Source organism: Trifolium pratense, linkage group LG1 (assembly GCF_020283565.1).
Source record: "Trifolium pratense cultivar HEN17-A07 linkage group LG1, ARS_RC_1.1, whole genome shotgun sequence".
NCBI classification, from domain to species: Eukaryota; Viridiplantae; Streptophyta; class Magnoliopsida; order Fabales; family Fabaceae; genus Trifolium; species Trifolium pratense.
In genome coordinates this window covers 14,885,772-14,902,595 of record NC_060059.1, presented here as the reverse complement: position 1 = coordinate 14,902,595, position 16,824 = coordinate 14,885,772, and the positions used below count along the sequence as shown (strand labels likewise).

Here is a 16,824-nt window from a genome sequence, read left to right as displayed (position 1 = left end):
CAGTTGATCTCGATCCAATGAGCTCCACCATCAAGATCATCTTCATCTTTGGTCAAGTTCCCCGTGTAGTCTAGCATAAGTCCCTTTATGGGGAGATGCAGCACACACGACATGCCATAGAGAATCATTGTAATCTCCTCCGTCTGTAGGTGGAAGTTGAATGTCTCGTTGTGCAAACTCTCTAAAAACGCACCGATGGAATAAGGTAAAAGATGGTAGATTTCTTAATATACATTACAACTGCATAAACAAAATTGATTTAATTATGAACCGTTGATTTGTTTTTTATCCACATGGCAGTCATCTATCTAAGGGACTGGAAAACTGGAGCATAAGTGGACTGGAGCAGATCTCAACTCCTTTTTGTCTTAAGAAGAGGCCCAGTCCCGTATAGGCCCAAACCGAACCATCGTCAGAATCATCATCTCCAGTCAGGTAAATCTCATCTCCGACGTGTGTCCCAAATCTCACGTAAATGGCGATCACTGCATTACTCTCTCATTGATCTTCTTCTTCTAGATTCCCTAACTTTCTCTCCCAAATCACATGTAAATTCTTCAAAATTCATCGAAATCAAAGAAAACGGTGAACAATTTCTGCATAAACAATGGCTGATGTTGCCGGAAATCCAATGGTACATATCATAGTACAACCGTTTCTACTTGTTGATTTTTCTATTTCCCGTTACACTGAAATTGCCACTGTTATCGACAAATTATTGCAGAGTCCTTCTAGTGCATTTGATCTTGGAGCATTTGTTGGTGATTTAACAATTGAAGAAGATATAAACGGGTTAATATACTCTATTTTACTATTGCAGTTCCAAATTATCATTTGTTTTAGTTTATTAAAGTTAATTTTGTGATCAAGAATGTTAGTTTTAGTTAATTTGCTTAATTTGTTTTTGTAGTGATGATATATCGTTGGAAGGACTTCAACAGGAGCTTGAGGAATGTAAGAATGATGAAGTGAGTTATTAATTCAACTTCGTTATTTTGTTGGAAACACTACTATTTTAGATTATGATGATGAAATGACATAGTTGATCGATCTTAGCATAATAATGTTTTATATCAAAATTTCTGGTTGTAGTTTTGTAAAGTTTCAATGCTTGTTCTTTGTAACTATTTATTTACCAAAATTATTATTATGAACTTTGTAAATGAGAACGATTGAATTTAATTTAATTAACTACAGTAATCAATAGCAAAACTTGCTTGTCTGTAAACAAGTTATAAACACTCTGTTGAAGCGATAACCTACCTATCCTATGATTTCCTCTCTCATTCCTAAGGCTTGTTTGGAGGAGATACAAATTGCTGTCCCAAAAGCAATGGGAGGGTTGGGCATGCGAAAGCTTGATTATATGAAAAGGCATGTTTGTGTAAGCTTGGTTGGAAGCTTCAAGCTGGAAGTGAGGAACTTTGGGGTAATGTTCTTCATGGCAAATATAGTAGGGAGAATGGTTTGACTATTCGACCATGTAAAGCCACTGATTCAAGCCTTTGGAAAGCTTTGGATGCGTTAAAACCTCTCCTAGAAAAATTCAGTTTTTGGATTGTTGGGGATGGAAAAAGCATCGATGCCTGGAGTGATGCCTGGATAAACGGAGGAATAGTGTTGGAGCAACTAGTTGATATCCCTCAAAGTTTACGTGGAATTAAGTTGTCCGAGTTAGTGGATCCAGCGGGGAAGTGGAATTGGAACTTAATGGTTGATTGACTTCCTGCAGCACTGTTAAAAAAAATTGCTGCAACATTACCTCCGAGTGAGGAGCATGCTAAGGATGAAAAAGTGATTGCTGGAGGTAACAACTCTCAATTTTCGGTATCAGGAATGTATATGAAACTGTGTGGCAACAATGGTGGAGACAACAACTCATGTTGGAGGAAAATTTGGAGTTTAAATGTGCCAGAAAGAGTAAGAGCTTTCATATGGATGATGCTTCATGGTAGATTGCTAACTAATGTCATGAAGAGTAAAATGGGGCTGAGCCATGCTATGTGTAGTTTTTGTGGTAATGTGGAGGAAACTACCCTTCATGTCATGAGGGATTGCCCAAAAGCAATTGAGTTGTGGAGGGGTGTTATTCCGGGGATTTGTAAAGTGTAATTTTATATGGGTGATCTTAATCAATGGATTAATTTCAATATTTCTAATGCAATTCAATGGCATGGTAAAGAAAGTTGGTCTGATGTGTGGGCTTTGAGCTGTCATTGCCTTTTGAGTTGGAGGAACAAGGAGATGTTTGAAGAGAATTTTGTCAGGCCTATTTGTCCACAACAACACGTGTTGAAGGTGGTTGGAGAGTATATGGGTGCAACAACAACAAATGAAATTGTGACAGTGACAAACCAAACAATATCTTTGATTGGATGGATACCTCCAAGAGAATTGTTTGTAAGACTTAACACAGATGGAGCCTACAAGGCTACAAGGAGCATGTAGTGGCTCGGTGTGGAGGACTGATACGAGGCAGTCAAGGAGAATGGTTGGGTGGTTTTACAAAGTGTGTCGGTCTTTGTAGTGCGTTCGTGGCAGAGCTGTGGGGAGTGTATGAAGGCTTATGTTATGCTCATAGGATGGGGTTTAGAAGGGTGGAGTTGCATACTGATTCAGTAGCAGTGGTATGGGTAGTGAAGAAAGGCAGTTCGCCAAGCATAAATGGAGGTTCATTATTGAAGCAGATTTGGCAAATGTTAGTTGTAGTGGATTGTTGAAATATCGCATACTTATCGGGAAGCAAATATGTGTGCGGATGCCTTGGCTAATCTTGGATGCTCTCTTGATTATAATGTTGAATTTTTTGATGTGTGTTCAGCTCAGATTAGGGATAAGTATTACTATGATCTCATGGGAAACTCTTCCCCTAGATTGATTTCCTTGTAATTTCCTTCTTTTTCGGGCGTTCAGCCCTCTTCAATATATAAAAAAAAGAAGTTATAAACACTCTAATGTTTCAATTGGAGACTATCGCACTAATTAATTTCACTTTAAGCATGTTTACTATTTTTATATTGGGTTCATGTAAGCTTACATTTTATGAACAATTGTATGTTCTATCTGTGCATAATGGTTACACATCACATTCTCATTTTGTTATTTTAAATTATTATGCACAGATAGAACAATTGTATGTTCTATCTGTGCATAATTGTAATTTACCTTGCCTTTCAATTATTCTTCTGGCTAGACACACACACATGTAAGTTACTAAGTTGTTTTCATCTGTGTAGGTTGTTGCAAATATACTATCTAAAGGTCCAAAACTTAGAGATTATACCAAGGGAGTTGAGAATGATTTGCGCAAAGTCGAGTTGGATTCGATTCAGGTTTGTTGATAGTATTGTGAGTATTTAAATAATCATACCATTTTGTGTCTCCTTTGCTAGATATGATGACAAGTAAGCACATATCTTTACTGTTTGGTTGTAGTTCAGATCTTATGTATAGGCCTGTTTTTATGGATCTCTATTCTTCATGCTAAAGATTGGTAGCAGCGTTTTCTTTTACTTTTAGGAGAATGCTAGCTTTCTACGATTTGTAGTAACTAAAAAATTATGTAAAAATTTGATTATGTGGCTTTTCTAGATCCACTATTTTTGTATGCTTTGTATTTGCTTGTTACCCTTAATATAGAGAAGTATTCTGAAAGAAATTCTTCTGCTTTATCATGGAATTTTGTTTGTCATGTCATGCAGTTCCTAGCATTAAACTTGCTTTTGTCAATCGTTGCGGACAGTACAATAATCGATTGATTTTACAACTGTACCATTTATTGCAGGATTATATTAAAGAGAGTGATAATCTAGTCTCACTTCATGATCAAATTCGAGATTGTGATAATATCTTGTCACATATGGAAACTCTGTTAAGTGGATTTCAGGTATGTTGGCCCTTTGAGCAATTTGAAAAAGCTTACATTTATATGAGCAGAACTAACCAACCAACCAGTTCCTAGTTAATCAATAATATCATTTAAAAATGGTTGTAAACATGTTTTCCTGATATTCTGACAAGACATATAGTGCAAGTATTTTACATTTGGAGTGGCACCACAATCTTAACAATTTTTGTTTATTCTAAAGCTTGAATGTGACATTTCTACATTGTTCAACTTTTAGAAATATTATTTTCCCCGTCCAATAATGTAGTGTCTATATACCTTCTCTAGGGATCTGTTAATAGTATATATCACACAAATGTTACAACTTACAATTATATTAATTTATTCGATGACTCTAAGGACTTCTCAAACAATTTGAATTTGAATTTCTATGCTGTTTTTGAATATTAAATCACGAAATCTTAATTAGTTAATTTTATTGATCAGGCTGAGATTGGTTCCATAAGTTCAGACATTAAAATTCTGCAAGAGAAGTCTATGGATATGGGTTTGAGGCTTAAGAATCGCAAGGTATGACCATTTTGTATAAGCAAGCTAAGTTTGAAGACATTCATAAGTTGTAGCACGGCGTAATATTAGTTAATTGTCAATTTGACCTGGAAAGCAAATTGCATTAAAAGGCTGTTTACATTTTGACAATTAGATTAGTTCATTAGAATTTCTTTAACTGTTGGATTTTTTTTTCAGTTTTGGATGAGGGCTATATTCGTTTCATTGTCACCATTCTAGAACTTATTTCCTCTGCTTACCCATCCGATGAAATTTTTCTGTCTTTTTTGCCTGCACGTGTTATATGTAATATGTAGTATAATTGGTCTTGTTTTTTCTCCCAAAAGGTGGCTGAATCCAAGCTGGCTAAGTTTGTGGAAGACATTATTATCCCTCCTAGGATGGTGGACATCCTTGTTGATGGAGAGGTATTATGCTTTCTCTGTAATCTACTTCTCTCCTCTCCAATAATGTTTTATTAATTTCTTTTTGTGGTGGCGTGCAAAACAAATGTAATATTTCCAGCAGTATTTGTTGAGAGTCTGACATGAGTACATGACTAGAGATATGGCTTAGGTAGTACTTATATGGTTTGGTCAATCCCCACCTTATAAGTCGGTTTTGTGGATTGATCTAGTCCCTAAGTCCCAAATTTATGGCATTGTTTGTTTCTTATTTTCTACATTTTTATCAGCTTTCCTCCAGTATCTCTAATATATGTTGGCTACTTGGTTTTTTAGCTAATGTTTGAAAATAGACATACATAACAAATATTGCAGTGTTGGTATTGAGAAGGTCTGCAGCCTGGATGCAACATTATGAACAGTGGTCACTTATTATCTAAGATTGTGGCATTTGTGAACCTGAACGAACAAGTGTCTCGGCTCCTTAGGGAATTAACTACATAGGAGTCTAGCTCTTGTGGTTTTGATGACATTTTTTCAGAAATCTGTTGTTGATTGTTTATTAGTTTTGACACAGATGTGCAAGCAAATGCATGCATGCATTACATACACTGTGCATGCATATAAAATGGTATAATACTTAGACTAGTGTTGCTGGTCTGATGTCTCTTCTTGGTCTTGTTTGGCATTTTAGGCTACAGCTAAGACGCTTTAAACATTGAGGTGTACTTTTTGTACTTCATTTACCCCACCCAATACTTGATGTGCATGCTGCTCCCTATTATTTATCTCCTACTAGTATATTCCCTTTTAGATAGCTTTCTTTCTCAGTTTGGATGCCTTTCAGGTCAATGAGGAATACATGAGAACTCTTGAGATTCTGAGCAAGAAACTGAAGTTTGTAGAAGTGGACACAATGGTTAAAGCATCAAAAGCTCTAAAAGATGTTCAGCCTGAGCTTGAAAAACTCAGGCAGAAAGCAGTCTCAAAGGTTGTCTATACCAATCATAGTATTAGTATGGCATTTTGTTTTCATTGATAATTTAATGCAGAAATTTTCTTCTATTTTGAGAGCTGTTTATACTTTTTTTTAATATATATCATTGTTATCCATCCATCTGCAGGTATTTGACTTCATTGTTCAGAAACTCTATGCATTGAGAAAACCCAAAACAAATATCCAAATACTTCAACAAAGTGTCCTTTTAAAGTACAAGTGAGTCCTTTTAATTAATCTTTAGAATGCTATAGCTTGATGGATTGATAAGCTATGAATTCTGAATTAATATTGATAAGTTTCATGTAACACATAGTTGTATCTACTAGACAACATTCCAAACATGTTTGCTCGTGTTGAGTTTTTTCAATATACAGTGTTTTATAAATGTATCACTCTTGAGTATTACATTGTGTCATGCACAAATATATTCATTGTTATTTTGTTGACCGGATATTACTTTTAAATATATATTTTTAATAGCTTTGTTTGTATTGAACCTTCGATGTACAAGTGTAGCTAAATCATCAGAAATTGTGCTTATAAACAGATCTGTTAATCTGTAGAATTTTGTTATTGAACTACTATTGAAGGATTTCTTATTTATAAATGTTTTATTTGTCATTGTTTGCATTTGACCTGCCAACAAGAGAACTAGAGAATGTGATCTGACATGTACCATTGTATACCTCCTTGCCTTAACCGCCTTTAAATTGTGAAAACATGTTGGTCATTTTTGTTAATTTTGGGTGATTTATGAATCTAACAAATAGAAATGTAAAAGTGTAGGTATGTTATTAACTTTCTCAAGGAACACGGCAAGGAAGTACACAATGAAGTTCGTGCAGCTTATATTGATACAATGAACAAGGTAAAGGCTAAAATCAGAACATTCCACCAAGATTTTTATTTGATCGAAATGTTATCCTAAATATTAACAATGTTATGAGGAATAGAAAGTTTGTTCTTTTTCACATTTTGTTTAAATTTCTTGCTCAAAAGCATGTTTCTAAAAAATGAAGTTCATATATTAGCATCTCAGCCCATGTCAGAAAAGTTATTTTAAAAAAAACTATACGTTTACTATTTCAAAGGAGCATAAGCTTACTATAAAAAATTTAGAACCTGTTGACAGAATGTTGCGAACCGAAAATTTCGCAACTTATAAAATATTGTAGAAAATGATTAAAAAGCAGGAATAATAAAAACAGTGTATTATTATATAAAAATGAAAGATAAATGCAAGAGGATGAATATCCTAATGCCCACAGAGCAAAGCTCCTTCAAAGAAAGAGAAGACTCTTTCCTTGCCTAACCATAATGGTCCTAATAATAATCTTCCATAATCCCCTCGCACTCCCCTTACCTCACTATATATACTACTACTAAGAGGCATAACAAACTTGCCAACTCAGCACCCTATCTCACTTACTAATTACTCATAAAACCTCATTAATTACTCATAAAACCTCATTATACTCTTTACTACAATAATAGTCCTTTTCCTATATTACTCATACTTGGTTTCTATCAATACCCACCCCTTCAAAACAACCTTGTCCTCAAGGTTGGACATGATTCCTATTATTCTTCTTGCTGCTAGGCGACCCTTCAATTCACTTGAGAAACACATAGGAATCAAGCCATGGAAGACAATGAGGTCGGTCATCACTTGCACCCAAATGCTCGAGGACCAAAACTTTCCTCTATCGTATACCAACATAAGCAGCACCAAAATGCTTTTGAGCCAAATCTTTCCTCTGCCAAATACTAAATTAAGCAAACCATAGATTGAAAGGAAATTTCTCAAACATTGATAAGCAACTCCAGTCATAAAGGTATTGAACTTCCCTGGATCCCATGTTATTGCCATTGTTGATGAATTTAATACTGTAATTACAAACATAGGAGCATTAGAGGTAGTATATTCCTTTTTCCTCTCAAGAAATTTGATCACAAGTAAAACTCCCTTTGCAACAATTTGCATACGAACCTTCTGGGTGCAGTAGTAGTTGAGAATCAGATCATTGCCTCTCGAATCCCCTTGTTGGAAGCTTGACAAGCCCCCTTCAAACAACCAAGTCACATGCACCGTTTTACAACTGCAGCACCCTTCTTCTGAATTCAGAGAGATTAATAGGTCACCAATCACAACTAGAAGAATTGAATGATTCCCGCCAATCATTAATCTCGGTACATACAGATCACCTACTAGCATAGATCTCTTGCAAAGGGTTGTATTATCACTGATCGATTGAGTGAAGGGCCATATTCCAAAAAACAAAACACATATTTCAGTTTGTAGAATTTCTTCCACATTTGTGAAACTGCAGGATAGTATTCTACGATGGTTAGGGGAAATCCTCCAAGCTCTTAAACCATTTCCCTCACTGCTTTGTCTCCGGTTACCCTCATCATTATGTCCGGCATGCAATATTGAAAAATATCCACTAGCAAGGTTTGTTTTATTGTGTGCATCACTCTCCTTAGCCTGATTTGTCATTGAGGGGACCCAACTTGCCAATCTAACATCTCTCCGGAGAAGAAACAGTACCCTATAATCTTTTGTCAACTCACATAGGAGTAGAATTGATGTCACAGGGGCAGAACAATTATATGCTAGTGTAGAATCCATGACAAGAAAATCAAACCAAGTAAGGAGCAAATTTATGTGTTGCTCATTGTGAACATTTCCATCATTAGCAGTATGATCCGAATTACAATCAATTGCATACTTAAATGTCTTGCAAAAAGAGTTGTCAGAAACAGAAAAACTTTCTTTGACTGAACCATTCCGACTATAAATCTTAACCTTGGAAAACCTTTCAAAATACTTCTCATCCAATACACAAGTTAAGAGTGTAATCCTTGTTTCTAAGTACTTTGGTGAGAGAACTTGATTTAAAAATACCCAAGTTAAGAAACCCAATTTAAAGTCTTCTGAATGCAAAGACATCATCTTAAGAGCAAAGTCTACATACCCCTTCTGTCCATATCCTTTATCATTGACGTTTGGCACAAGCCCATCCCCATTAACACAAATCCTCACAACACATCCATGTGTCACATTTTCATTTAACAACAAGGGTGAGTCAACATATTGCATATATATGAAGTGCTCAAAAACTTCCACGTACCTCTCTTGTTGTGGACACCCACTGAGAAAAGAATTCCACCTTATTGACTTTGGAAAAAATCTTTCACCCACCAACAAAGCCTTAGTAATGAGAACTTCAATATCAAAAGGGCAATAGTTACGATTCTCTCCCTTCTCCTTTGACAGCCATGCCACAATCTTTACAGGTAAAACGAAGGTCGACGACCCTGGAGTTGGTGATGCCACCACACGTTGAACGATTTCTCGCAGTTGTGTAGTCACAACTAGATTAAGTATCTTTTGGATATAGCCGACTGTGATGAACAAATTCGGGTCAGGCGGTTTTGGCGGAACTGTTGCAAACTGTTTTCCGTCTAGCGGTTCCGGCGAACCTGACCGGAGGGTGCATGCAATAGATTGCCACAGAAAGCATCTCGTCTGCGACTCGAGTTTGACGGAAAACGTGACTTGGATCGGACCCATAGGGTTTAGCCCGTTGACATGGACTCTTTTCTTTTGACCCGGTAAGTTAAAATTTGTTTGGGTCAGGCCCATTAGGCTTACAATTGGACTCAAATTTCCAAATACCGGTTCTACCCCTCTATCTTCCTTCTCCATCAATTTCGTACGAGTAATTGAGGATCTCTTCATCGCCGACCCAACGATGCTCACACTTGAATCGGGGACTGGTGACACTGATGGTGGTGGTATCTTGACCATCGACCCATTCACATCCACATACTTGTTCGCCTCTGGTGGCTTAGGTTGCGGACGTCGCCGTGGGAGGACCACCAATGGTTGATCGGAGACCGACAGGTCTGGCGGCTCCGGCGGTGGTTCAAGAGCAAACACTTGCTCTGCTCTTCTGTGCATCTCACACATCTTCACACTCAATTTGCTGTTAATTGTTTCCGATTGTTCGGCTCTCACCATCCAAGCAATCGGATCTGTCCCGGTAAACGATGGAAGTCCCACCTTAACGGAATGGCAAAACTCCGTCAATGTCTCACCTCCTAATCCTCCAGAACTCGACCCTTTCGTCTTCTCCGGCGAGATCTGAAGCACCGCGGTCGTGTTAGCGACAACACTGGCACCTTCTTCCTCCACCATAGACTTACCAAAACACTTTTCCATCATCGCGATTAAACTCGCGTGGCTCTCCTCCATCGCTTTCTGAACATCAACAAGTGTTGATCGGACCTCAGAAATTTCTCCTTCGAGAGCTTCGACCCTAGCTTCCATTGTCTTCACTGGCTCAACCATCGTATATCCGGTAGGTCGGACCATTGTTGCGAACCGAAAATTTCGCAACTTATAAAATATTGTAGAAAATGATTAAAAAGCAGGAATAATAAAAACAGTGTATTATTATATAAAAATGAAAGATAAATGCAAGAGGATGAATATCCTAATGCCCACAGAGCAAAGCTCCTTCAAAGAAAGAGAAGACTCTTTCCTTGCCTAACCATAATGGTCCTAATAATAATCTTCCATAATCCCCTCGCACTCCCCTTACCTCACTATATATACTACTACTAAGAGGCATAACAAACTTGCCAACTCAGCACCCTATCTCACTTACTAATTACTCATAAAACCTCATTAATTACTCATAAAACCTCATTATACTCTTTACTACAATAATAGTCCTTTTCCTATATTACTCATACTTGGTTTCTATCACAGAAGGCTTGTTTTATACGATTATTTATTCAACCCAAGTTTAGGTTCAATACAGAAGAAAGCCCTCACTAAAAATGCATTTCCCCCCAAAATGAAGTTTAAAGTGAGGTGTGAATGGTAGCATCTAAAAAACTTTGGTAGCTTTGAGTTGGCCTGACTTATTATTTAGATAGCTGCTGTACTGTTGTCTGGATGATGTTACTTTCATTCTATGTTAATTTGCTGGCTTTCATGGTTAATGATCAACCACTTGGAAGACTTCTATTTTGGTTGTAATATGTATGAGCTAAATGGTCTGATCACTGATCCATGTTACAATTATCAGCTTTTAGCAGTTACCCAATATGTGTATGTGTGTGTGTGTGTGTGTGTGTATTGAGTGAAACGTGTATAAAGATGCAGGGAAACAATTAATTTGAGAATTATTTCATGAAGTATCCTTATACTCCTGTATATGTGCAGGTTCTTAGTGCTCATTTCCGCGCTTACATACAAGCATTGGAGAAACTACAATTGGATATAGCAACATCCTATGATTTAATTGGTGTAGAGACAAGAAGCAGCGGCGGTCTTTTTACAAGAGCATGGGAACCGCTAAAGAATCGATCTGCTGTTTTTGCTCTTGGGGATAGGAATAATATATTGAAGGTATGACTCAACCTAGGAAAAAGTGGAAAGCCATGCATATTATTCTTTTGTTTTCTAATACTAACTGAATTGACCGAGGAGTTTGTGTATTTTTACCATTGGTATTAATAGTTCCTTTTGAGCAGTGAAGCTTAGTCAAGACTAGGATTACATTTCATGCCTCTAGGGATCTGTTGCTGGTTTAACAATTGATTATTATTTATTATACTCTGAATTATTTGCTTTAGAAAATAAATAAAATTTCTTTAAGAGCCTTTGCTATATATGTTTTAGACTTGATTGCACTTTTGGCCCCCCTATTTTATCATACTCACCAAAATTGTCCCCCTATTTTAAAATCGAATTTTTTGGTCCCTCTATTATTACACTTGTTGCAGCTTTCTTCACAACTTAGATTTTTGACCCCTAAAATGATTATTTATTGCCCAAATAGTAAATTTGAATTTTGAAGAGAAAATACAAATTTTAGGGCCAAAAATCACAACTTTTGAGGCCAAAAATAACCATTTTAGGGGTAAACAATATAGGTTGGGACCAAAACCGTAACAAACATGATTATAGAGGGACCAACAAGTTCGATTTTAAAATACGGGGACTGTTTTTGTGAGTATGATAAAATAGGAGGACTAAAAGTGTAATTAATTCTATTTTTTATTTGTGAGTTATATTTCTTGGTCGTTGGTATTGTTAATGTGACTGGATTTGATTCCTCTAAAGAAAGAGACACACTTTAGAGGATAAAAGTGAAACTATAAATGATGATTGAAAAGTTATCACAATTTCAGATGTTGATTTTTTTACGGACGGTTATTTTTTCACTCTTCACTTAAGAGGAGCCAAATTCTATTGAAATTTATACATCATTAGATGAGTCTCTTCTGCAGACATCGTACATTACATTCATTGGATTATTGCCTTATATTTGACATTATTTCAGGAAATTGATGAACCGGCATTGATTCCTCATATAGCTGAAGCCAGCTCCATTAAATATCCATATGAGGTTCTGTTTAGGAGCTTGCAGAAGCTACTTATGGATACTGCTACTTCAGAGTACACTCCAGCTTGCTATGCCACTTAATATTGTCTTACAAAATGCTAATATGCATAAAATCCCTAGTTAAATGAACATTGACATTATTTCCTTTCATCTGCAGATATAATTTCTGTGAAGATTTTTTTGGGGAACAAAATATGTTCTATGAAATTTTTTCAGGTATCTGTGATGAAGTTTTTAAATTTTGTAGAGTGTTTGCAGTCATGGTCCAACAGATTGTAAACAGAAAGAATTTTTTTTAGCTTACTGCCCATTAGATTTACCTTTACACAGCTAGTCACTAGGCTACTTGACCAAAAAAACGAAGCCATTCTCATCTTTTTTTTTTTTTTTTTTACCTTGGTATATAAATTAAAACCACTATCATTTTCTGTATTTAATCTTTTTATTTGCAGATGTGAATTCAGGTTTTGTATACGGCAATTGATATGCTTTTTGATATATTCAGGTCCTTTTGGTGTCATGGATGAGCATTTCAATACAATACTTCCAAATTGCTATGATGCTATAGGCCTAATGCTTATGATTCGCATTATACACCAGCATCAGGTAACGTTCTAACTTGTAAGACCGATTTCAGTCTTCTTCAGTAAGAAGGACAACATATCAAAGTAAACATCACATTGATGCTAATAGGACTATTGCAGCCTAAAGATGGTGTCATCTTGTTCCAAGAATCTGTATCTTAGCCACCCTCTTGAAATTCCAATGAAAACTGACTTGTTGATTTTGGGATACAAACCATTTCTTGGGAAGCAATTACCAAATAATTGAATAATATTACACAAACAGATTTCATTGCACAGTTAAAAGATTTGTGCATTTACAAATGTTTTACCCATTAAACAATTTGAAACTGATATATTTGTTTATTTCAGCTCATTATGTCTCGGAGGCGGATTCCATGCTTGGATTCTTATTTAGACAAGGTCAGCTTCCCGGGCAATGCATTATGCTTAGACAAGATTTTTTTTTTTGACGTGTCTATTGCTGGTAGATTCTGATATTATAACATTGAAATTACTGGGGTGTTGGTTAGAGAACTATTTAACTGCTTAGCTGGAACTTAATTGTTGAATGATTGTCTATATCATGCAATGAATCTGTACAATCATACATGGGAAACATAATTTGAATCCCTCAAGATTGGGAGCAGCGATCAGTGAATTAGTTATGTCTCGGCCCTGCAACCAGCTAGCAGCTAGGTGAAGAAAGAATAGTTTTGAACACCTGATCACCATGAACTAGTGAATAAGCATCTGCTAATCGGTTCTCCTTACTTATTAGCTCCATATAGCTGCGGTGTTTGACACCCCAAAACCCCTCCTCAAATTCCAAAACAATTCCCTCCTTCCTCATTACAGGTTTCATTTTTCACCCAATATGACTAACCTCAACTTTTTATCAGAGCATTGGTGAGGGGATTAAATTTTTCTTCACACTTGAAACATCACCCTCAAGTTCTTTTTTCCATAAACACCTTATATGTTAAACGTCCTGTCCGTTTTTTTTTCTCTGTGGAAATTCAATTTTCAGCCTCTGTTCTACCCAAGGAAGGCATAGACGACTAGGCTCCTACATTTCCTAGACAAGACTTTCTAGATAGTGAGACTCTATTGGCCTGGGTCGGAAGTCTTGTTTTATACAATCTCAGTTCTCTTACATTTCCCTCATTCTTTCCAATATATTTTATTTACTGCCATTTTTTAAATCCTTCTGCTGTTCAATGATAAAAATGGATAAACTAGCAAATGCCAATAGGCCTCGAGTCATTTTTAAAGCTACTTCATAATTTGGCAGGTCAATATTTCCCTATGGCCTCGGTTTAAGATGGTATTTGACATGCACCTCAACAGTTTGCGAAATGCAAATGTAAAGACATTGTGGGAAGATGATGTGCATCCTCATTATGTCATGAGGCGTTATGCTGAGTTTACCGCTTCGCTTATCCACTTAAACTCTGAGTTTGGAGATGGCCAGGTCAGTATAATAAACCCATCAATCGTCAACTCCTCTTTTTGTAAATTTCTAATCCAATCCGTAAGTTTACTAATTACAGCTTGAATTGAATCTGGAACGACTAAGAATGGCCATTGATGATTTACTTATCAAGCTTGCCAAGAACTTCACAAAGGCAAAACTACAAACGGTGTTTCTTATAAACAATTATGATATGACAATTGCTGTTCTGAAGGTAGGAATCTGCAAGCTGGCTCTTTATTTTTATTTTTATAGCTATATATCTGCACCTAGAAAGTACTTGGACAAAACTCTATTTCAAATTGCCGGTGTGGTTCATGTCAAAATTGATTATCACAGCATGCTCTCACAATTTGGAATATCTAGGGTAACTTCAAGTTTTTCCTCATATGCTTGATTCCAGGAAGCAGGTCCTGAAGCTGGAAAAATTCAAATGCACTTTGAGGAACTGCTGAAGAGCAATACAGCATTATTTGTGGTAATTGCATTTCATCCTTTCATACTTGGTTTCAATGCAAATTAAAGTATGTTTTAATCGTCCATGCGAAGAGTATACGAGAACAAACTTTTTCAGTTGCTGTTTTTTCACATTCTTGGTTAAGAAAAAGGGAAAAATGCCGCCTAATAGTCCAACTTTAGTTTCTGACTTACCCTGTGATTGCCATATTCAAGACCAAACCTCTTTTAAGAAATTTAGTGCTGTGGGTCCTAATCTGAAAGAAATAAATTAGAAATTAGACTGGGAGTTCCATGTCAAATTAAGTGGGGCGATAAGTCAAGATATCACTTGTTGATAACAAACCATGAGAAAACCACATAAATCAGAACCTTGATCTCCATCTAAAGGAAAGAACCTACAACAATTGTGAATGTGAACTTGATGCAATTTTCAAAAAAAAAAAAAAGAGCTAGTGTATCCGTTGATTATTTTGTGGTATAACAGATTACTAGTTTACCCTCTTGCTCTCATTCGCAATTGCAATCACTTTACAGTTTTGCTTTTCAATCCTTGCAGGAAGAACTGCTCCAAGAGCATTTCAATGATTTAATCAAGTTTGTAAAGGCCAAAGCATGTAAGTATAAACAAGATGACACCATTGTAGCATCTTATTTACGTTCTATGTTTGTTAAAATATGGGCTTGATTGTATGAAATTTATCAGCTGAGGACCCAACATCTGGTCCTGATAAACCTATAACTGTTGCGGAAGTGGAGCCACTGGTGAAGGATTTTGCAAGTAGGTGGAAGGCGGCCATAGAGCTGATGCACAAAGATGTCATCACGTCTTTCAGCAACTTCTTGTGTGGTATGGAGATCTTACGAGCTGCATTGACCCAATTGTTACTTTACTATACAAGACTCTCAGATTCCATCAAGAGGATCCCTGGTGGGTCTGCATTGAACAAGGATCTTGTTTCCATATCTTCAATCATGTATGAGATTAGGAAATATTCGAGGACTTTCTAATTTGTTGAAGGAGTCTTAGTTATTTGTTGGATCTAATTCCAAATCCATAACATCCAATATATGTTGTAAAAAGAACATTTTTGGACTAAGATTTTTCTCGTTGAGTACATTTATAGTTACCGAATTGGTGTCCTCAGGCACGCCATTACTGTTGAAGAATGGCGAATGCTTCAGTTGTAGTATAGATGCAACAAAATGTCAAATCCATGAATTTATACAGAATGTAAAGACGGGCATTGTGATACACTTTTGTCGTGTAATTTTTAGTTGGGTACAGAATTTATTTTACTTTTTTCCCGTTGAGCATGTCATTCCAGCAGCTAAGATCATAGGGATAATACTGTCGTGTTTGCTTGCTTTGTTTTTCTTAACCATTATCTAAGAAATTTGATTGCCCAATTTAGGGAACCAAATTAATATTTGGTCCATTTTAACATGCTAAATCTATACTAGTATATGATAAGTTTGGCTGAACAGAATAGGTGAAGAAGCTAAATCGCTAATCATTTTCAGCATATTCAGGGCAAACATGCTGAGAAAAATAGTACTAATGATTTAGTGAGATAAGTTTTGCATCATTTACTAGTAAGCTTTTACAGTTGGATCAATAAATTTAACCATTGAAATCAAATAAGATGATAATTATTGTCTCAAAACTGCCCGACCAAACCGCAAATATCCCTGGTAAAATGTTGCACTTGAAATATGCACGAAAATCAATTATGGATGGTCAATAGAACAACCAAATATATGACCATCTCTTATTGGTTAGCATTATCGACATGCTGGCCAAAATTTATGAAAAATTACATCAAATGCAACCATCCTATTTTTATAAATTTATATGTAGGTAGATAAATAGATAGATTAATTTTTAGTAGAAATGCAGACCACAAACAGGAACAAAACAACTAAGCAAACTTGCACCTTAAAAATAGGACCTGAATCAAATGAAATGAATACTCCATGTTAATGGTAAAACACTGGATGAATACTCCATGTTAATGGTAAAACACTGGGGTTCGGTAGTGATTGACGCTGAACTTGGTAGAGAGAACCATGATTCGATCCCCCGTAATTGCGATCGAGAGGGGA

The 16,824-nt window shown here is 36.2% G+C and overlaps 1 protein-coding gene across 1 annotated transcript; it reads left to right on the top strand.

Annotated features, from left to right (window-relative positions):
* Window positions 1-291: 291 nt before the first annotated feature.
* Window positions 292-15,975, top strand: LOC123903181 (vacuolar protein sorting-associated protein 52 A). The gene is made up of 20 exons (XM_045953100.1): window positions 292-634; window positions 725-792; window positions 911-968; window positions 3,237-3,332; window positions 3,785-3,886; window positions 4,334-4,417; window positions 4,744-4,824; window positions 5,648-5,791; window positions 5,925-6,016; window positions 6,587-6,668; window positions 11,040-11,225; window positions 12,163-12,278; window positions 12,383-12,441; window positions 12,731-12,831; window positions 13,161-13,211; window positions 14,083-14,262; window positions 14,342-14,476; window positions 14,666-14,740; window positions 15,278-15,335; window positions 15,425-15,975. Exons 1-20 carry the CDS (start codon window positions 608-610, stop codon window positions 15,727-15,729), a joined length of 2,100 nt encoding a protein of 699 aa, XP_045809056.1. The 5' UTR covers window positions 292-607; the 3' UTR covers window positions 15,730-15,975.
* Window positions 15,976-16,824: the final 849 nt, after the last annotated feature.

Excerpts from the sequence above, each read along its gene's own strand:
- LOC123903181 (XM_045953100.1), top strand. The coding sequence starts at position 608 with ATGGCTGATGTTGCCGGAAATCCAATG. Across the intron at positions 14,263-14,341 it reads CTGAGTTTGGAGATGGCCAG|CTTGAATTGAATCTGGAACG; the intron begins GTCAGTATAATA and ends TACTAATTACAG. Across the intron at positions 15,336-15,424 it reads GTTTGTAAAGGCCAAAGCAT|CTGAGGACCCAACATCTGGT; the intron begins GTAAGTATAAAC and ends GAAATTTATCAG.